This window comes from Grampus griseus (genome assembly GCF_964374135.1).
Source record: "Grampus griseus genome assembly, chromosome: 1".
Taxonomy (NCBI): Eukaryota; Metazoa; Chordata; class Mammalia; order Artiodactyla; family Delphinidae; genus Grampus; species Grampus griseus.
In genome coordinates, this window is record NC_139017.1 from 51,942,831 (window position 1) to 51,966,211 (window position 23,381).

Here is a 23,381-nt window from a genome sequence, read left to right on the forward strand (position 1 = left end):
CACTGGGGACAGACACCAAAAAAAACAGGAACTACGAACATGCAGCCTGCAAACAGGAGACCCCAAACACAGTAAGATAAGCAAAATGAGAAGACAGAAAAACACACAGCAGATGAAGGAGCAAGATAAAAACCAACCAGACCTAACAAATGAAGAGTAAATAGGCAGTCTACCTGAAAAAGAATTCAGAATAATGATAGTGAAGATGATCCAAAATCTTGGAAACAGAATAGACAAAATGCAAGAAACATTTAATAAGGAACTGAAACAACTGAAGATGAAACAAGCAACGATGAAGAAAACAATAAATGAAATTAAAAATACTCTAGAAGGGATCAATAGCAGAATAACTGAGGCAGAAGAACGCATAAGTAACCTGGAAGATAAAGTAGTGGAAATAACTACTGCAGAGCAGAATAAAGAAAAAAGAATGAAATGAATTGAGGACAGTCTCAGAGACCTCTGGGACAACATTAAATGCACCAACATTCGAATTATAGGGGTTCCAGAAGAAGAAGAGAAAAAGAAAGGGACTGAGAAAATATTTGAAGAGATTATAGTTGAAAACTTCCCTAATATGGGAAAGGAAATAGTTAATCAAGTCCAGGAAGCACAGAGAGTCCCATACAGGATAACTCCAAGGAGAAACATGCCAGTACACATATTAATCAAACTATCAAAAATTAAATACAAAGAAAACATATTAAAAGCAGCAAGGGAAAAACAACAAATACCACACAAGGAAATTCCCATAAGGTTAACAGCTGATCTTTCAGCAGAAACTCTGCAAGCCAGAAGGGACTGGCAGGACATATTTAAAGTGATGAAGGAGAAAAACCTACAATCAAGATTACTCTACCCAGCAAGGATCTCATTCAGATTTGATGGAGAAATTAAAACCTTTAGAGACAAGCAAAAGCTGAGAGAGTTCAGCACCACCAAACCAGCTTTACAACAAATGCTAAAGAATCTTCTCTAGGCAAGAAACACAAGAGAAGGAAAAGATCTATAATAACAAACCCAAAACAATTAAAATGGGAATAGGAACATACATATCGATAATTACCTTAAATGTAAATGGATTAAATGTTCCCACCAAAAGACACAGACTGGCTGAATGGATACAAAAACAAGACCCATATATATGCTGTCTACATGAGACCCACTTCAGACCTAGAGACACATACAGACTGAAAGTGAGGGGATGGAAAAAGATATTCCATGCGAATGAAAACCAAAAGAAAGCTGGAGTAGCAATTCTCATATCAGACAAAATAGACTTTAAAACACAGACTATTAGAAGAGACAAAGAAGGACACTACATAATGATCAAGGGATCGATCCAAGAAGAAGATATAACAATTATAAATATTTATGCACCCAACATAGAAGCACCTCAATACATAAGGCAAATACTAACAGCCATAAAAGGGGAAATCAACAATAACACATTCATAGTAGGGGACTTTAACACCCCACTTTCGCCAAAGGAAAGATCATCCAAAATGAAAATAAATAAGGAAACACAAGCTTTAAAAGATACATTAAACAAGATGGACTTAATTGATATTTATAGGACATTCCATCCAAAAACAACAGAATACACATTTTTCTCTAGTGCTCATGGAAAATTCTCCAGGATAGATCATATCTTGGGTCACAAATCAAGCCTAGGTAAATTTAAGAAAATTGAAATTGTATCAAGTACCTTTTCCGACCAAAATGCTATGAGACTAGATATCAATTACAGGAAAACACCTGCAAAAAATACAAACACATGGAGGCTGAACAATACACTACTTAATAACTAAGTGATCACTGAAGAAATCAAAGAGGAAATCAAAAAATACCTAGAAACAAATGACAATGGAGACACGACAACCTAAAACCTATGGGATGCAGCAAAAGCAGTTCTAAGAGGGAAGTTTATAGCAATACAATCCTACCTTAAGAAACATTAAACATCTCAAATATATAACCTAACCTTGCACCTAAAGCAATTAGAGAAACAAGAACAAAAAAACCCCAAAGTCAGAAGAAGGAAAGAAATCACAAAGATCAGATCAGAAATAAATGAAAAAGAAATGAAGGAAATGATAGCAAAGATCAATAAAACTAAAAGCTGGTTCGTTGAGAAGATAAACAAAATTGATAAACCATTAGCCAGACCCATCAAGAAAAAAAGGGAGAAGACTCAAATCAATAGAATTAGAAATGAAAAAGGAGAAGTAACAACTGACACTGCAGAAATACAAAAGATCATGAGCGATTACTACAAGCAAATCTATGCCAATAAACTGGACAACCTGGAAGAAATGGACAACTTCTTAGAAATGCACAACGTGCCAAGACTGAATCAGGAAGGAACAGAAAATATGAACAGACCAATCACAAGCACTGAAATTGAGACTGTGATTAAAAATCTTCCAACAAACAAAAGCCCAGGACCAGATGGCTTCACAGGCGAACTCTTTCAAACATTTAGAGAAGAGCTAACACCTAACCTTCTCAAACTCTTCCAAAATATAGCAGAGGGAGGAACACTCCAAAACTCATTCTACGAGGCCACCATCACCCTGATACAAAAACAGACAAGGATGTCACAAACAAAGAAAACTACAGGCCAGTATCACTGATGAACATAGATGCAAAAATCCTCAACAAAATACTAGCAAAAATAATCCAATAGCACATTAAAAGGATCATACACCATGATCAATTGGGGTTTATTCCAGGAATGCAAGGATTCTTCAATATACACAAATCAATCAATGTGATACACCATATTAACAAATTGAAGGGGAAAAACCATATGGTCATCTCAGTAGATGCAGAGAAAGCTTTTGACAAAATTCAACACCCATTTATGATAAAAACCCTCCAGAAAGTAGGCATAGAGGGAACTTTCCTCAACATAATAAAGGCCATATATGACAAGCCCACAGCCAACATCATTCTCAATGGTGAAAAACTGAAAGCATTTCCACTAAGATCAGGAACAAGACAAGGTTTCCCACTCTCACCACTCTTATTCAACATAGTTTTGGAAGTTTTAGCCACAGCAATCAGAGGAGAAAAGGAAATAAAAGGAATCCAAATCGGAAAAGAAGAAGTAAAGCTGTCACTGTTTGCAGATGACATGATACTATACATAGAGAATCCTAAAGATGCTACCAGAAAACTACTAGAGCTAATCAATGAATTTGGTAAAGTAGCAGGATACAAAATTAATGCACAGAAATCTCTGGCATTCCTATACACCAATGATGAAAAATCTGAAAGTGAAATCAAGAAAACACTCCCATTTACCATTGCAACAAAAAGAATAAAATATCTAGGAATAAACCTACATAAGGAGACAAAAGACCTGTATGCAGAAAATTATAAGACACTGATGAAAGAAATTAAAGATGATACAAATAGATGGAGAGATATACCATGTTTTTGGATTGGAAGAATCAACATTGTGAAAATGACTATACTACCCAAAGCAATCTACAGATTCAATGCAATCCCTATCAGACTACCACTGGCATTTTTCACAGAACTAGAACAAAGAATTTCACAATTTGTATGGAAACACAAAAGACCCCGGATAGCCAAAGCAATCTTGAGAACGAAAAACGGAGCTGGAGGAATCAGGCTCCCTGACTTCAGACTATACTACAAAGCTACAGTAATCAAGACAGTATGGTACTGGCATAAAAACAGAAAGATAGATCAATGGAACAGGATAGAAAGCCCAGAGATAAACCCACACACATATGGTCACCTTATCTTTGATAAAGGAGGCAGGAATGTACAGTGGAGAAAGGACAGCCTCTTCAATAAGTGGTGCTGGGAAAACTGGACAGGTACATGTAAAAGTATGAGATTAGATCACTCCCTAACACCATACACAAAAATAAGCTCAAAATGGATTAAAGTTCTAAATGTAAGGCCAGAAACTATCAAACTCTTAGAGGAAAACATAGGCAGAACACTCTATGACATAAATCACAGCAAGATCCTTTTTGACCCACCTCCTAGAGAAATGGAAATAAAAACAAAAATAAACAAATGGGACCTAATGAAACTTCAAAGCTTTTGCACAGCAAAGGAAACCATAAACAAGACCAAAAGACAACCCTCAGAATGGGAGAAAATATTTGCAAATGAAGCAACTGACAAAGGATTAATCTCCAAAATTTACAAGCACCTCATGCAGCTCAATATCAAAAAAACAAACAACCCAATCCAAAAATGGGCAGAAGACCTAAATAGACATTTCTCCAAAGAAGATATACAGACTGCCAACAAACACATGAAAGAATGTTCAACATCATTAATCATTAGAGAAATGCAGATCAAAACTACAATGAGATATCAACTCACACCAGTCAGAATAGCCATCGTCAAAAAATCTAGAAACAATAAATGCTGGAGAGGTTGTGGAGAAAAGGGAACACTCTTGCACGGCTGGTGGGAATGTGCATTGGTACAGCCACTATGGAGAACGGTATGGAGGTTCCTTAAAAAACTGCAAATAGAACTACCATATGACCCAGCAATCCCACTACTGGGCATATACCCTGAGAAAACCAAAATTCAAAAAGAGTCATGTACCAAAATGTTCACTGCAGCTCTATTTACAATAGCCCGGAGATGGAAACAACCTAAGTGCCCATCATCGGATGAATGGATAAAGAAGATGTGGCACATATATACAATGGAATATTACTCAGCCATAAAAAGAAACGAAATTGAGCTATTTGTAATGAGGTGGATGGACCTAGAGTCTGTCATACAGAGTGAAGTAAGTCAGAAAGCGAAAGACAAATACCATATGCTAACACATATATATGGAATTTAAGAAAAAAAAATGTCATGAAGAACCTAGGGGTAAGACAGCAATAAAGACACAGAACTACTAGAGAATGGACTTGAGGATATGGGGAGGGGGAAGGCTAAATTGTGACAAAGTGAGAGAGTGGCATGGACCTATATACACTACCAAACGTAAAATAGATAGCTAGTGGGAAGCAGCAGCATAGCACAGGCAGATCAGCTCAGTGCTTTGTGACCACCTGGGGGGGGATAGGGAGGGTGGGAGGGAGGGAGATGCAAGAGGGAAGAGATATGGGAATATATGTATATGTATAACTGATTCACTTTGTTATAAAGCAGAAACTAATACACCATTGTAAAGCAATTATATTCCAATAAAGATGTAAAATAAAAATAATAAAAATTAAAAAATAAAAAAATAAGACATAGATTGTGATCTGCTAAATATAAAACAAAAAAGGATAGTGAGATATCACAGAATTAAAATATTGTGGAATATTTCAAAAAGGAGAAAGTGTGCTAACCTGTTAAATGTTGCAGTAAAGCACAGTAGATACAGGAAAATAAGAAATGATAATTTTTTCTTGGATTTTTTAATTAAGAGGACATAGGTTATCTTAGCCAAAATGATTTCAGTGGAATGAAAGGATGAAGCCAAATTGTAATGACTGCTCTCAATGTAGTCAAAGGCAACTGCAAACAGTGAGTATAGTCTAGGCTTTGGTGAAATCTGGGAAAGAAGGAAAAAAAGATCACACAGTAACTAATAGGAATTCAAGGTCAAAAAGAGGTGATTTGGGACTGCTTGTATAGTGTTTTTCAACCTTTTGTCAATATCTATGGTCCTTGCTTCCTCATGTATGCTACATGTTCCAGCTGCAGTATTTCTCCTTGATAGCTGGTCAGCTAACATAACGTCCACAATACTCACTCTTCCCAAGACAAACATCAAGAATATGTATAACCTAACGGGTTCATACAAATAATGGGGTATTTCTGAGATGAACGTCAGAAATAGCTGAGAAAATTTAAGTGCACAAAATAGAAACAAATATGCTTAAGACACTTCTTTGAAGGAAGGATTATGGTAGCTAAAGTTGTAGAAGGTTCTCCACTACAAAAAAAACGGAGGGAAAGGTCATTCTGCAAACTGTATCTGCAGGTAGGAATTTTTCTACCAAGCTTAGCACATGCATTACGTATGTGCATGCATCAAAACACACAAATATATATACTTAAGATGAGTCTAGCTTTACCATGTTAATGTATAAAACTTCCCTTGCATTTCTAAACCCACTTATTTTCAGCATCAACGTATTATTGAAATAAATGTACAACCTATATCACTATCCGATAAAGATACGGTATAGCTGGACTTAGAGTCAAGGTTCATGTTATGGTAAAAGGCAAAGAACATCTGTAAGGTAAAGCATCTCAAGAAAAATACCAAAGTGATATGCTGACACTTTTCCCATTTTATTTATATTATATCAAAAGTTTTTCTTAAAAAAAAAAGACTTTGAAAAAATATTTTTTACTAACAGGAAGTAGCTAGGGAGCTTAATGACCAATTTATTGGATGAATGAATTCTCCTGATAAGTATTTACTGAGCATTTATTATGTAGCAGGCAGATTCTAATAATCAAAACAAAACAGAAAAAAAAACCCTGCCCTCATGGAACTCCTTGGTGGAATCGTCTAATGTATAAATACATACAGAGCCTAAGTTATCTAAAATCTGACGGGTACATTTGTGCTCAAATTTATTAAGTGAACTGGTGAAAATCAAGAACAGAGAAAGGGATGGGGTGAGATGCTCATGGGGGAAATAGGAGGAACGTATCAATGACTTTTCAGTTCAGCCCCCAATAATTTCCTTCATTAATTATTTATGTCATCATTTTTATAATATCTTACAATATCTGATTGGCATTTAACAATTGAAAATAATACTACATTTATAGTAAATGTCTACAAATAAGATCAAAGTTCAGGGACTATAATCACTCTTGCATATACCTTTGACAACCACAACCCTCCTATCATACTTGCTTCACAAAACCACAGCCATGGCTAAAGCAACCCTTCACCTACTCTGCACCTACACTCATGCAACTGAACATGGCTGGAGAACATCCACACTCATAGTTCATGACCATTACAGTTCATGAACTGTAATTCTCATCTTAAAAAAAAATTTGACCCTGCTTTTCCTCATAGCTACCACCTCATTTCTCTGCTCATCTCTGCAGCAAAAACTGCCCCAAAAGAGTTGTCTAGATTCACTGTCTAGAATTCCTGTCCTCCAATTTTCTTTTAAATCCACTCCAAGCAGGGCTTTGCCTCCAACTCTGCATCAACATTGATCTTACCAAGTTTACCAATGACCTCTGCATTGCAAAATCTAATTTTCAATTCCCAGTCCCCTTCTTACTTGATACATCTGCTTCATTTGACACTACTGATCATTCTCTCCTCATAGAATATTTTCTTCACTTGGCTCCAGGACACAACTATCTCTGAATTTTTTCCTTCTACCTCACTAAAGGCTCCTCCTTTACCTCCTTTGCTTCTTTCTCCTCTTTAACCCTTTACCAGGGCATAAAGGTTCCAACTCTGTTCTCTTTCCTTCTCTAGCTACACTCTCCTTGGTAATCTCAACCAGTTTCACGCAGTTTCCAGACTTCTCCCCCAAACTCACATATTCAGTTTTTTCTTCAATCTCTCTACTTGGATAACTAACATACATGTTAAGTTTGCAGTGTCCAAAGTGTAACCTCTTATTTTCCATCCATACTGACTCTAGCCATAGCCTTCCTTATTTCAGTTTATTTCAATAAACCAAAGTTTATTTCAATGTTATCCTTTCAGTTGGTCAGTCCAAGAACTTTGGAGTAATCCTAGACATCTCTCTTTTTCTCATACTCTACATTCAATCTGGAAGGAAATTTTGATCATTTGACCTTCAACCACTAAACTATATTTTTAAATACATCTAAGCACTGCACTCATTGCTACTACCCTGGTCCAAGCCATCACCTCTCTGAATTATTTGCAACACCCTCTTAACTGGGCTCCTGTTGCTACTCTTGCCCTCTACAGTCTATTCTCAATGCAGCACCCAGAGCAATCTTTTTTAAATGGCAAGTCAAGCTTGTCAGTCCTCTGTTCAAATCCCTGCAACAGCTCTCCACTTTCCTCAGAGAAGACGACAAAAGTCTTGTGCTATCGTGGTCTTCAAACCATGTGATATCTCCCTGATTACTTGTGACCTCATCAGCTCATTCTTTGCTGTTAACTAAATAAGCCAGGCAGCAATATGCTATTCTAAAATTAGCAAGACGGTCAGAATACCTGAGACAGAGTGACTAAGGGAGAGACTGGTTGTAGGTGATGTTATAGAAGTTGATAGGGACCAGATCAGGTAGAGCTTTGCATGCTATGATACCTAGATTTTATAAGAGACAAAAGTTCACTAGAGTTTAATAGCTGACTTGTTAATCTGATTTATTTTTAAAAGATCACTTGGACATAGTTAATTTTACTTGGGAAAGGTAAATTTTTCATAAATTGAGTGTAAGAGAAGAAGGTAAAGAAGAATTAGGAAGCTTTTTGCAATAGTCGATAAAATATAACAGTGATTTAGACCACAGTGATCAAACTCAAGGTCTAATTTGAAAGAAAGACCAAAAGGATTTATTGACAGAGTTGAAAGGAGAAGAAAATATATATATCAACTAGCAGTTGACCCTTGAACAACACAAGTTTGAACAGTTCACTGGTTCACTTATATGCAGATTTTTTTCAACAGTAAATACTACAGTACTACATGATCTGTGATTGGATGCCAAGGAAACTTGGATAGGGAGGAAATGTGGCTGCGGAGGGAGTACTATAAATTACAGGCAGATTTTCGACTGCACAGTGGTTTGGAATCCCTAACCCCCACGTTGTTCAAGGGTCAACTGTATCATAAAACTCTAATATTATTCCATTAAAAATATGACCAGACTAAAAACCATCTTAAATTAGCTAAGAAACTTCTCACAATGCTAAGAATTAACTTGCACTTCATTAATTCAACATCAGTATAAACCCAGTGTAATAATACCTTATTTATATGGATTTAAAATAAGGAGTAGGAAAACTTTTTCATAAACACTAGCTATATATAGGAAAAGAAAAGGATGTTAAGCTTGAATATATGGTGTCAAGTCTGAGTCAAAGAAAGAATGTATGAAATGATGCCTTCTTTTTGAATATTCACTTTCCATAAACTAGTATTCTTAGATGAATAAGTCATACACTGATAAGCCTCAGTAATTTAAGTCTTTGGAACAAAATGGGACAATAAGTATTTCAATTGGAGAAAACTTATCCTGACCATGACCAGGTTACCAGTTCTCAAAGGAGATGTATCACTGAAACACTGTTAATCCTAGGCAAAAGGTCAAAGGTTTTCTCTACTGCTACACCACTGTATAAATCCACCCTAAGTCAGCAGTGACAAAATGCTTTACTCTGACATCAAACATTTAACAAAACCAAAACAGAATTGAAGTAGTTTAAAAACACCTTACTCTGGCAGCACAAGCAAAAGAATCAGGGCCATGAGCTGCATTTCTTATGCCATCTGTTCCAAAGAGGGCTCTAATGCTTCCAGGAGCATCTGTACGTGCCAGTCCAGAGTTGGCAGGTCCAAGAAGTCTTTTCCATTCACATATAGCATCATCTCTTAAAATCTCCATGGCAATTATAGGACCACTGGTGATAAACTGGATCAACTCACTGTGAAACAGGTGAAAGATTGATTTGCTTCATTTTTCTATCAACCTAGGTACCTCTCTTAACAACAAGGATATATGACAATTTGAGTATTTCAACACATACTCATGATCATGATCTCAGAACTACTGGACATAGTGAATTTTACATGGGCAAGACAAAATTTTCATAAATTGAGTGCCTTACAGTAGCCTGAGTGTCTACAAATCACTAGTGTTGTCAATTACTATTAGCAGAAAAATCAATCTTTCATTGAACTAAGACTACTTCATTGACTTAAAATGCATATTTTTGATCTATGCTTTCTACATTGCTCTGAAAGGTACAGAAGAATCTTTTTATTTTCACGTGGTTTACCATTGCAGTCAAATGAAATCGCAGTAGAGAAAGTGATGAGTGATGTATTGTAATATATTTGCAGTAAGAATTAATTGTTTTTGTGTAGATCTATTAGAATTCAAAGAATGACAACGAATTTTCAGTCAATAAACATTGAGTTGGTCTAGTGACATATAAGACATTACACTAGAAGCTGTAATACTATAAACACACACAAAGACTATAACAAAGAATAATTTCCAAGACAATTGTAGATGCCTATTCTACACAATGTTTGAGAACATTTTTATAATGCTTGGTTTAAAATAATCTATACCATAATGATTTTCTTATGTAAAAATTTTCTTTAATAAGGCACTATTCTGTACAGGACACCAAATAGCATTTCTATTGCAGCAGCTTGGCTAATCCTTCTTTATTAGAAAAATAAGTATTCCTCCTTTGTCAATAGCAATATGAGGTGCACAATATTCACTTAACTTTAAATACAACCCAAATATTTAGAACATAGCTTGTTTCTAACATATTTGTTGCTATATTTCAAAGAACAAAACGTATATCAAACAACTTAGTTAACATACAAAGGTTCTTTGAACAATGTTTTATATACATTGAGAGTGCTAAAATAAGAGTTTAAAACACAACAAATAGATATTCAACATAAAATGTAATTATCTCTCTATTTTTAATCTACTGAAATCTAAAAAGAATGCTATGCTCCTTAAAACATTTTATTTGCTTCTGATTAAAGTTTAATATGTTTATTTAATGATAAGAGAATTTTCAACTAATAAAAGGAGAGAAAAAAACAATTCTTAGAAAAAATGCTCTCTGCAGTTGCAAGATGTTGCTAAGGACTTTTTGACAAATTATTCTCATGTAACAAATTTTTGAATTGTAAAATTATAACTCTTTCATTTTCCACGATATCCTCCATTATATCCCACGACCCCCAATTTCAGTACCTACTTTAAAAAGGGCTTTGACTGATGATCTATATGAAAATCTGTTGCTTCTTTCCTATAATCAAAATGACAATAGTTAAGAATTATGTAAGGAAATTATTTTAACTTACATTAATAAAATAATGAAATTCTCTATGTGATCCGTATGTGAATTAAGGACTTTTCACCAAATATTCTGCTCAAATCTCCCGTTTTCAAATTTTTGCTAGTATGGATATCTATGCTAAGATGTAAAATTAAAATGAACAAAAGAGGCAATATTTACTTTATTACTCATGTTCAAATCTACAATCTTCCTTTTCACTAGCATCTTTAACATTCTAAAGCCAAAGTTTAACATATGACCAATAAAAATTATTTGTTCTTTAAAGTTCAAATAAGTTACATCAAAAAATGCAAAGCCATCTTCAAATTCAAAATTTGTTACCTCCTTCTACAGGCTTTAAATCTGAGAGGTTAGGCTAGAATTTTAATAGTTATAGTTTTCTTCCTTAGATCGCCCTAAAAGAAAGACTATATACTTGTGTTTTTAAAAACTGCTTGACAAATTATGCATATCAATGTATTCTTATTGGTTTTTAATGTATTAAAAACGAATCCTTGAACTTACATTCCCCCCAAAAAATGGATAATATGGAGATATTCAGAAATCTGAATTTATTAAGGGCAATCGGGATTTACTTTTAAATTTACAGTCCCACAACTATAGAGACAATGAAAGGATAACAGACTTTTACACTGATTTTAGAAGTTATTTAGACTTTTCAGTTAATCAAACCAAGTGTCTCAAACTTGTACAGTTTTCTCAAAGGCTTTAAACTTAATTCATAGTATATGACAAATATATGTCAACATCAACTTTTTAAAATAGCAAATTAAAGTATCCCCTAACAAAAGATTAACCTTTCAGGCTTGGTAATTTAGTATGCAATGCTTTAAGATCTTATAGGCCCATTACAAAATGAATTTACTTAATAAGCTATATCAGGATATACTTTTATTCAAACCAAGTGTACTAAAATATTCTCTTTGGCCGTGAAAAGATTATGAAAGTATACTATGCAAGTATAGAAAATGAAATTCATCCCAAGAAATGGAAGGGGAAGAAAACTCATTTTTCTAGAGGGTATTATATGCCCAACATTAAATGTTATTATTCCTCATAACAATATATTGAAATAGGTATGTTCATTTTACATTTGAAAATAATGAAGTTCAGCATGATTACATAACTTGTCCGGGTCAAAGTGCTGGTAAGGGAAGAAGGACAGGGAGATTTGAACCCAAATCTCTGATTGTTTATGACCTTACTATTACCAACTTCAGAAAAAAAAAAAATGTAGAGGGTAAGGAAAAGAATTCATAAAAATGATACGGATATTCTGTATTGCAGCCTAAAATGAGGTAAAACTGAGCGTCTAAAAAACCTCAAGTGGGGAGTATTTTAGAAGAGTGAGCAGCAAGACTACTAATATGACCAATTCTAAACTTTAACACAACTGAACTAAGAAAAATCATCATGTTTAATATCAGTGAAAAGAAAAATATTAATTACTGAAAGTATCTTATTGCTTTCTTCTAATATGTCACCGACCCCATAGTTATTTCCACTGAAAATCTATAACTGAAACCAAGATGAGAGTTCATGAGTTTTTTTCTCATCATTCTTATTTAATTCCTCCCTTAAAAAGTTTAGATGGAGAGAAGGATTAACAAGTGCATCACCACCTAGAGAAGTCTTTTTGCTGTTATTCTGTTATGTTTTGTTTTGTTGTGTTTTTATAAAGAAACTCACCATTGTCACAAAGATCTATTAATTCTTTTACGAAATACTTACCTAGTGCCTACTTTGAATCAGGCACTGATCCAAGAACTAGAAGTACAAAGTTAGATGGAACTCAGCTTCTGCCTTTCAGATACTGTCATGAGGGAGGAACTGACATTTGAGCAAATAAGTTTAGAAAAGACTTAAGCATTGGGAGATACTCCTCCATGGGTCTCTGACACTCCTAACGTGTCTTATTGGGTAGGCCAAGAATGCAAGGCCCCAGCTACTGTTTATCCTAGCCATTTCTTGGAGTTATGTTTATAATGAGCAACTTTGAGGGGTGAGGTCATGCCTCTTCAGTACAAACAGAAGGCTTGTTTACTGCTCGTTAATGAAACAGTGGGTAACCTAAGTTCAATGCTCCTCAGAGGTGATGCAATCAACTGTGTGTACGACATCCACCTGGGCCCATATCATATTATTCCCACAGGACATGAAAGCAAAGGGAACCAACAGAAACATGATGTTCATGCTGCTTACTGACCATACTCAAGCCCTCTGTCTCTGACTCAGAAGTTTCAAGTCTTCTGCTAGCATCCCGGAGAGAGTAACAGACTAACTTATTAGATTTTAAGTTGGGTAAAATCCAAGACTTGACAGTAATATTAATAGAGATGTATAAGGTGCTATAAACAATTTAAAAAGCTGTTAAGTTTTCTTGGGCAACTTTATTGTGGAAAGTTTGACACCAAATTATCAAACACTGGAAGTATAGAGACATAAAAAAGTTTTAATCTCACTGAAACTATTCAAAGTCATCTCTCCAGAATTCAGTCCCATAGCCTGCTGTGAGGGCAAGCATTCTCAATACAGAAGAAATACAAGACAGAAATGGGACAAATGTCTCAATACAAGACAGAAATGGGACAAATATAACTATGCTCATAAAGGATCATGACCTCAGCTTCTACTAAATAATAGTGATATCACTAGTACCACACCACTACCACTAATAGCTAACACCTATATACACCTACTATGTGCCACGGTTTTTCAAAGCACTTTACTTTTATTAAACTCACATAACCCTCATAACAACTTTATGATACAGATGATGTTATAACCTCCATTTTGCAGATGAAGAAACTGAAGCACAGAGGTAAGCTGTTCAGAGTCACAACCTACTAAGCGGTGCAGTTACAAGCAATCTGGCTCTAGACTCTGTGCTCTGAAATAGAAGACGCCTGCCTTTCTAGAATATATGTAAACTGGGAGATCTTACATAGGGGAAAAATTCAAATTGTCATTACTGGGGTAAAAATGAGGATGTTTTGTTAAGGTTTCTAGGGATCAGACTTCTCAAAGCTACACTATCTACTGCTCTCCATTGTCCCTGTTCTCACAGAGACAAAAAAGCAACCGTCCCATGGGATAAAGAGCCAGGAACATCAGTGAGAAGACACCTAAGCAAACAAACACACACAAATCAGTGAAGTAACCTAAGAAAACTGCTGGGTCAAGCCCTGCCTAACAGCTACATGAATGTCTCTACCTAACACTAAGTCTTTTTTTTTTTTTTTTTTTTTTTTTTGCAGCACGCGGGCCTCTCACTGTTGTGGCCTCTCCCGTTGCGGAGCACAGGCTCCAGACGCGCAGACTCAGCAGCCATGGCTCACAGGCCCAGCCGCTCCATGGCATGTGGGATCTTCCTGGACGGGGTCACGAACCCGTGTCCCCCGCATTGCCAGGCGGACTCTCAACCACTGCACCACCAGGGAAGCCCGCAACACTAAGTCTTACTTTCATTAAATAACTTAGAAAATATCTGGTCAGATAGAATGGCTTGCTTTTCAGAGCAGTAAATAGGTATATCTGCCAATTATATATATTGGAAGGAAATAAAGCATTTCCAAACACATGACTTTTGAAAATCTCAACAGTAACATTCCCTTGTCAAATAGAAATAATCTAATATCATTTCTTCTATAATTTTTATACAATGTGTTACATTGTATAAAAGAAGAGATTACAACTATGAAACACTGGTGTTATAAAAGCAGATGGGGTTAAGAAAGACAATGAAGAGTTCATGTCTAATAAATAGTTAATAGTATAACCTGACAAGTCCTATTTGCTTAGAGTTCAATCATCCTTTATGCATCTGATTACCTGTTGTCTTCCATTTCCTACTATACTATTCTTTGTCATTCTGTGGAAGTTTTTAAACAAAGACATGAAAGATAGATGATTTTTTTTGAAAAAAGGAACCAGACATTACATAACTGAAAATGCTCAAAAAATTTACCTTGAAAGTGTCATCATTTTGAGTTTGGTTAGAGTAAATCCAGCTTTGCTTATTATTTCAATTATTTCTCCTGCTTTTGATACTGCATCTGGTTTAATCAGGGCTAATGTTCTATAAAGAAATAAAGAATAAATTTAAAGATAAAAATAGTTTGGCAGTTTTTACTTATAATTCCCAAGCAGTGGTAATTTCCTTAAAAATCCTAGATCAAACATCAAAGTGAATTATAAATACAAGTGTATTAATGGCCTCATAAAAACTTATACAATGGAAGTTTACTATTTTTTCACAAGGAAATAAAAATTAGGTACCCAATCTAGAAAAATAATAAAAGTTTAGAGGGAAAAAAAGTTAAGACTCATTTTAAATATGTCCACGTTATAAAACACAGGTGTTTAAGATTTCTATTTCTTAGCATATGCTTTAGAAAAGACAACAATTCTCTAAAGAGTTGCATTAAACATATCAGCTTGACTTTTGGTCTCTTAGACTTTAACATGTGTATGCCATGCACTCAGTTCAGCACTGATTTGGAAATAATATAAATTCTTCTATTAACACTTTATTCATAGCATGAATGATATAAAAAGAACTAAATATCTTCTTACCTGAAGATGTATATGGCTAGCGAACACCCTGCTAACTTTTAAAATCACACTTTCCTCTTAGAGGATACATCAGAGCTATGCGTTCTCCCCTCTGAAGCCACAGAATTAATGGATTTTTAGAGATGGAGATCACCTGAATTTCCTCATTTTACTAACAAGGAAACAAGGCCCAGAGAGGTAACTCTCCAAAGATCACACAGCTGGTCTGTGGCATCCTCAGGACGGAACACCCATCTCACACGACTCTTGGGTCTGTGCTCCTTCCACACCACACCACAAATAATGTTGCTATTAATATTAGCAAAAGGGAACATAATCACAAATCCTCAAGACTAACACTTGCAAACGCAAGGTAAAATCAGATTAGTTGGAGTAATTCAGTTTATCTGGCACACAAAATAAGATAAAAAATTGCTGTTGGGCTTCCCTGGTGGCACAGTGGTTGAGAGTCCACCTGCCGATGCAGGGGACACGGGTTCGTGCCCCAGTCCGGGAAGATCCCCCATGCCGCGGAGCGGCTGGGCCCATGAGCCATGGCCGCTAAGCCTGTGTGTCCGGAGCCTGTGCTCCACAACGGGAAAGGCCGCAACAGTGAGAGGCCCGCGTACCGCAAAAAAAAAAAAAAAAAAAATTGCTGTCACTTTCCCTTTATTTTCAATTGTTCTGACACTTTGGCATTAACTCAAGGAATCCATAAAAGGAGACTGGTAGGCTTTTTCAAAGTAGACTTTTTTCACCAATGAGACAAACTTAGCTAAGGATATAATGATACAAATATCCTTACTTACAACTGGATATAACTTATGGCTGGCTTTTAAAACTTTTAAATAACAAAAGTTGTTCATTTTAGTCTGATAGGGCTTGTAATAAACGGACTTTTTATTTTGAAGCAAGTGAGTCACTTCTAGCATTTTATATGGCTTCAAAGATACAGTTAAAACTCATCATTTTTTTAGCTCACATTGTTTAAAATATTATAAAGCCAAACTAACCCATGATTGTTTATGCTAAACTCTGGAAACATCTTCAAGAACCAAAGCTCTTAAAGAAAATATAAAACACATCGGCAGTGAACAAGAAGCAATATAAAAAAAAATGCAGTTTCATTTTCTCTTTAAGTGCCTACAGGAGACAGAGCGTTGATTACTGTGATTAATTACTCTAAGCAAGTTCCTCTGTCATGTCTTCACTGCTTAATTGTTCAGTAGATAATAGTTAAAATGCATTTTGGAGGGAAAATAAGATCGGCTTTAGGAATCATATGTATTATTTAAAAGTGAAGATAGCACACAAAGAAAGTAAAGGGCCACAAAAATATATTAATAGTGCCGCTGTTATTTGCTGCTGCATAACAAACCACCCCAAAATGTAGTGGCTTAAAACTACAAACAACTTCTCAAGATCATATAGGTTGGCTGGGGAGTGGTTTCACCTGGGATGGGTCATACTGCTGCATTTGGCTAGTGGGTCGGTTGAGACAGCCAGGCTTCTCTTTCCTTGAGGCCTCAAGAGCTGGAACAGGCAGGGAGATGGAGTCTCCCCTAAAGCCTCCACGAAGAAATGTAGCCTTCCCTACCAACACCTTGATCTTAACCTGACGAAATCTGTGTTGGACTTCTGATATATAATAAATTTGTACTGTTTAAGCAGCTGACTGTGGTGATTTGTTATGTCTTCAATGAAAGACTACAGAGAAAAAAAACTCTGGAGAGGAAAAACACCCCAACAAAAGAATGGAAAGAAGAAAAAATTAGAAAAGCAGGAAAGCAGTAAAATAGTCGAAATATGTAGAAAAATACTAATACAACATATGTAAATGTACATGTACTAGTCTCACCAGTGAAAATCTAGAGGTTTTCAGACTGATTTTTTTTTTTTTTTTTTTTTGCCGTACGCGAGCCTCTCACTGTTGCGGCCTCTCCCATCGCGGAGCACAGGCTCCGGACGCGCAGGCTCAGCGGCCATGGCTCACGGGCCCAGCCGCTCAGCGGCATGTGGGATCTTCCCGGACCGGGGCACGAACCCGTGTCCCCTGCAATGGCAGGCGGCCTCTCAACCACTGCACCACCAGGGAAGCCCCAGACTGATTTTCTTTTTTTTAAAGAGCTGCATGCTGTTTACAAGAGATATATCTACAATATAACTTAACAAGGCTGAAAGTAAAGCAATGACAAAAAGATATCAACCAAAAATACATTATCAATCAAATCCATTCTTGAGAAAGATGGCTAAGGCCACCCATTCCTTGGCTGTGGTCTCCTTCCACCTTCAAATCTAGCAATGGAGACTGGGTGCTTCTCACACTGGCATCTCTCTGGTTCTCTGCAGCCAGAAAGGTTCTCTGGTTTTATGGACTCCTGTGATTAGGTCGCACCCACAGGAATGATGCAGAATAATTTCCCCATCTCAAGGCCTGTAATCTTAAATCTGCAAAGTCTCTTTGCCATGTAAGGTAACTGTTGGGCTGCACCCGCAGGCCTGTAAGCCTTGTAGATGCCCAGCCTCGAGACAGAAGAAAGAGCCCAGAGAGCAGCAAAAGAGACCTCAATGGTTTAACTGATGGAGGAACTTACATGTCTGAAGCAAGGTCCTGGAGCAACACCCCAAGGTGTGCAGCAGACTGCAGGCAGGCGGTAGCAGCAGTCTTGGCTACCCAGGACAGAGGGAGGCTACCACTTACTCAGGGGGGAATTGATTTCAGGTGGGCTCATCAGTTAACAAGGGCTAATTAACAACCCTTACAATTAAGAGAATTGGATAGTCATGTGAGGGAAGCAGGGCCTAGTCAATCAGGAGATCTACAGAGAGCAAGAGAACAGCCGTCTTGAACGGCCTGACCATACAGTAACACATTCATAGGTTCCAGAGATTTGAACATGGACATCTTTGAGCAGCCATGATTCTGCCTACTGTACTCTCTATTGTTTTGGAGTTTATATACTATTTTTCTAGTGGTTAGCTGTGAAACTTTTTCATACTTATTTAACTTAAAATTCTTAAAATTGTATAATATCTTGACCCTTTAGAAAGACTTTAGAACACTTTAGCTCCAATGTTCTCTCTTCCAACTTATATAGTTTCATTGTTGTTTTGGACATTCAGTTTTTTGCCTGCATGAGTAAGCCATCTTGGACGATGAGACCACAGGTAAGTAAAGATGAGATAAAGATTGGCTGGGGAGGGGGGAGGGGGTGTGTGAATTTTTAGCAAGGCCTTGGTAATTGAACTAAAGTCTTACTTGAATGCATTTCAGTGCCTTTTTGCAGCCAAAACTCAACTGCTCACCACCACCTAGGAGGATATGTAAAGTAACAGTAATTGGTATTGAGGGAGTAGTTTCCCAAAGGTGAGAACAGAACTGAACTAATACCAGTAATTGTCTGGTCTCCTCCCCTGAGAAGTAGCCTTGGTCTACCTAAAATTGTTAGGCTGACTGGCTTAAAGAAATAAAACTCCAGGAACAATGAGAACATGTGTACCTTTGCTCCTCGTGGGTAAAGTGACTTCTACTCCATTCCCAGGAGAGCGCTTCCTCTCTCCACCCCCTTCATTTGCTCCTCCACATATGGCCACATTTAAGGGTTTCTGGTTGTATGCGGCCCTGCCTCTTCTCTCTCAGACCTGCAAGCCCTCATGCAGGACACAGTCTACAGTTCTTCTCCTGCTTCCATCTGGTTAGCACAGCAGAGGCAGAGGCCGGCACCTGCATGGAAACCTACCTCTCTCTGGTGCTCTGTCTCCCATGCTGGATGGGCAAGTGTGCTCTCAGGGTTTGCTCTAAAGGTATCTCTCTCCCTCAGACGGGCCCCAAGGTCCAGACTGGGAAGGAGGGCAGGGCTGGGGTGGAGAAGTAGGAATAAAGCTCAACCGTTCTCAGAGCTGGCTTACACTAGGCAGCCTAAACCAGCACTTTACTTTGATTTGCCTCTGGCGCCTACGTTAGTGCTCCATCAGTTAATATTCAGAAGGGAGAATGGAGACTAACTGAACCCAAGAGATGACAAAAAGCCTGTATGATGTCTTTACATCTGAACAGCAAAACCATAAAGCATCAATTTATTACCTTCTAAAATTAAAATTGAATACGCTAAAAAAAAAAAGAAAAAAAATTAAAAATGTTTTTAAGTCAAATACTATGACTCATAGACAACTGATAACATTTATCCATTTGATTTGAGGAGCTTTATAAGGAGAATAGATTAAAATTAGCTAAGAGAGTAGATCTTTCATTAAGTTCCCTTACCACAAAAGAAAACTCAATATAAAAAATAATAAGGGGGTGGGAGGAAAATTTTGGAGGTAATAGATAAATTTATACCCTTGATTGTGGTAATGGTTTCATGGGTATACACTTAGCTCCAAACTCACCAAGTTGTAATGTATTAAATATTTATAGCTTTTTGTTTGTCTATTATACCTCAATACAGAGATTTTTGAAAAAGAGAATAAAAATGTAAATCGAATGTCAGATTTCTACAGTTAATGGGAATTAGGAAGCTGAGGCTAGTTTGTTAGCTAAATTGAATTATATAGAATTATCTTGATAAGTGCCTCAAAATTAGCAGACGGGCACCATGAAGATCAGCTTTACTCCTCCCTCTCAATACAGGCTTTACTCCAGAAAGAAAATGGTTGAGTATGATAAATATAATAGGGATGTAATTAGTTCATAAATTATCCTTGACACTATATAAAACTGAGAACTAGGCTAAGTTATAATTATTACATAGAAGCTATTTCCATGGGACCATGATAGACATGCACGTATTTCTTTCTCCATATGCCTACTTCTTTGGTCATTTAAATGAAACAATATATTTTTAAAACTCTTGAATTCTGAAGAATTTTATTTAAATCACCCAAATGGTTGTTGGATTTAACCCACTTGCAGTTAGGAGAGAATCAGAAGAGAAAATGGTGAAACAATTGAAGTCAGTAAAAATACAATATTGCACATATTTTAATTAATTATATTTATAAAGCCCAAATATTTAAAATCTGTCTTCACATTCTTCTGTTCCTCCTATTTTTAAATCAGTTCATTCAATAGTATTTACCAATATATTAATTAGAGGTTTTAATAAAAAGAGAATGAGTTTTAAAGTCAAACACAACAAGATTTACTTGTTTCCCTTTACTTTGTAGTTGTGTGACTACGGCTGTGCTCTGTAAAATGGAATCAACAACATTCACTGTAGACAAATCAATTAATATATATATAAATTATAATTGTTACAGCTATTATTATTTTATTTTGATTGGGTCATACTATTAACCCTGTCTCCCTAATTCACTTATTTTTGCTAGTTTAAATGAAAACTTCAAGTAGTCTTGAACTGAGATGCCTACCACAGTGGTTGGCATATAGCATGTGCTCAAAAATTAAGCTATAAATATTTATTACTTGTAAATAAAGGAACTGTGCTTGGTGTTTCCTTAATCCCATAGACTTTTATCAGTAGATCTCATAACAAAGAGATTCCTATTTGTCTAACATTCTTTTTTTTTTTTTTCCTAGTTCAGAGTTGTCCTGGGAATCTTTGTTTTTCCTTTTTTATGAGTCATTCACCACCTCACTGATCCATCACCACCTGTGTACTAATACCACACTGAGCATCAAAGAACCTCCAGAATTATAAAGGGCTTGTAAAGAAGTCACAGAAAGAATATTACTATGGGGGGACTCAGGTATTAGGTAGATAACCAGCTATTATTTGGGTGGCAAACCTCAAAATATAGTTTGACAGATATTTTTTCCTATAGAATTAAAGAGTTTGGGGAGCTTTTTATACATATAGCCTTAACTTCCACCAGTGATCCCTATTTTTCATTACTGCAACAATCACTCCACAAATCCAAAGAATCCCCCAAGTCAGCACAATATAATATAAGCCACAGAAACCAGAGCCAAGAAAGATGACCAAAGAATTAACATTCCATTTCAAATATAGCTCGTGCTAGACTCAGAAAGCTGCAAACTCATAAACGTAGAGGTTGAAAATTACAATGTCATTTTCGTATTATGTTTTCTGGCTAGCCTAATTTTCAGCTACAACTGCAACTTGTTCTGTCTCTCCTCTAAATCAAAACTGAGGGAAAGTCAGAATGACAAATGTAGCTGTGACAAACAATGAAGAGAGAAGACCAGAGAGACACACAGAAGGCACCGTACTGCAGCTTCTCCGCTTCACAGGAAGAGCCACGTGCAATGGGACGGAGGGAAGAAGGCAGGGAGGCAGCCAGCGGGGAGCTCTGCCTCCAAACACAACGACTATTTTCACCAACATAAGCTCATTCATTCAACAAAGTTATGTGGGGCATCCCCTGTGAATAATGCACTGCTTGAGGCATCACCACCATGGCCTTTAGAGATGCAGTTGTGATCCCAAGACAGATTAAGTTTCTTTGTATCACAGTGTTTTTGTATATTTTTTTCTTTTCAAAATACTCATATATCCTGTCTTCAACTGATCAGTCAATATTTATCAGATATCTATTACGTCTGTGAATAAAACTCAAAAATAGACAATATATATTCCAAACAATCTAGACAAAAACACCTTTGTCAACTAGATCAAAGGTCGTCATTTGAAAACAGGGAGGAAATGAAGAAAAGGAAAGAGTAGATAATAAATTTTAAATTGTTATTCAACGATTCATTCATCTAACACAGACAAGGTGCTTGTAATGTATGAGGAGATGTGCCACAGGAGACATAAAAATGAACTGAGACAGAAAGAAGACAATCATTTTGCAGGTCCTATCCATTCTCCTGTGATTAAATCCTCCTATTCTTGATTCAGACAGACGCTGGGCTTTAATCCTGCCTCTACTCTGTGACCTTCAGCAAGTTACCTAACATCACTAAGCCTCAACTTCTCCATCTGCAGAATGGAGCTAATAATAATATTATTAGCTTGTGTATTAGGTTGTTGTCGGGCTTAAATAAATGATGCATACAAATCATTTTAACACAATACCGTTTATAAAAATAGCTAACAGATATTAATGCCTATCATTACTACTCTTACCGTACTTCGGTTAATCACTTTCCTTCCTTCCTCTTCATACCTATTGCTACCATCCTAATCAGTCTATTTTACTACTTAAATTAAAAAAAATGTTTAACCACCAAGCCAGTCATGAAGAACAATGAGCTCTGCCTAGTGTATAACATTCTGTTGTATTTTTACTCATACTCATTCCTCTGACCAGCATTCCTCTGAGTTGATCCAACTGGGTAAAAATTCAGTCCATCTCTCATGATCCTGTCAAATACCTTCACAAAGCCTTCCCTACTCTTCTACAAGAAATAGCTTTATTCCTGTTTCACCTGTGATTCATTTTGTTGTGAAGCTGAAACTAACATACCATTGTAAAGCAATTATACTCCAATAAAGATGTTAAAAAAATAAAAAGCAAAAAAAAAAAAAAAAAAAAAAGAAATAGCTTTACTTTCCTGAGCTTCTGGCAATCACTACTTCCTCCCCATAAACCATCTTTATGCTGTACACTAAGATTTACATTTTCAGTTCCCAGTTAGAAGAATGATGAGGGTGTATAAAAGGTTTGCATTTTTTCCTCTGGAAAATAATCATTGCCTAAGACTATGAGCATCACTTTTTTCCCTGAGTGAAGAGCAAATCACAGAATCTGCTCCACAAAATTCTAAAAATGTCATAATACTGAATTGTATCACTGAAAAATATCTATACTGTAAAAACAAAAGATAGAAACAAGAAGTTTGAATTTGGTATCAAGACATACATAATGTTCTAAGAAT

At 36.2% G+C, this 23,381-nt stretch overlaps 1 protein-coding gene across 1 annotated transcript in view; it reads right to left on the bottom strand.

Moving 5' to 3' along the window:
- NME7 (NME/NM23 family member 7) overlaps nt 1-23,381 on the bottom strand; it is a 262,372-nt gene that overhangs the window by 193,984 nt on the left and 45,007 nt on the right. The window contains exons 5-7 of the mRNA XM_082659949.1: nt 14,991-15,101; nt 10,922-10,972; nt 9,409-9,616 (exon numbers count right to left, since the gene is read on the bottom strand). Of these exons, the coding sequence (XP_082516075.1) occupies nt 9,409-9,616; nt 10,922-10,972; nt 14,991-15,101 (370 nt within the window). The remainder of the gene's footprint in view (nt 1-9,408; nt 9,617-10,921; nt 10,973-14,990; nt 15,102-23,381) is intronic.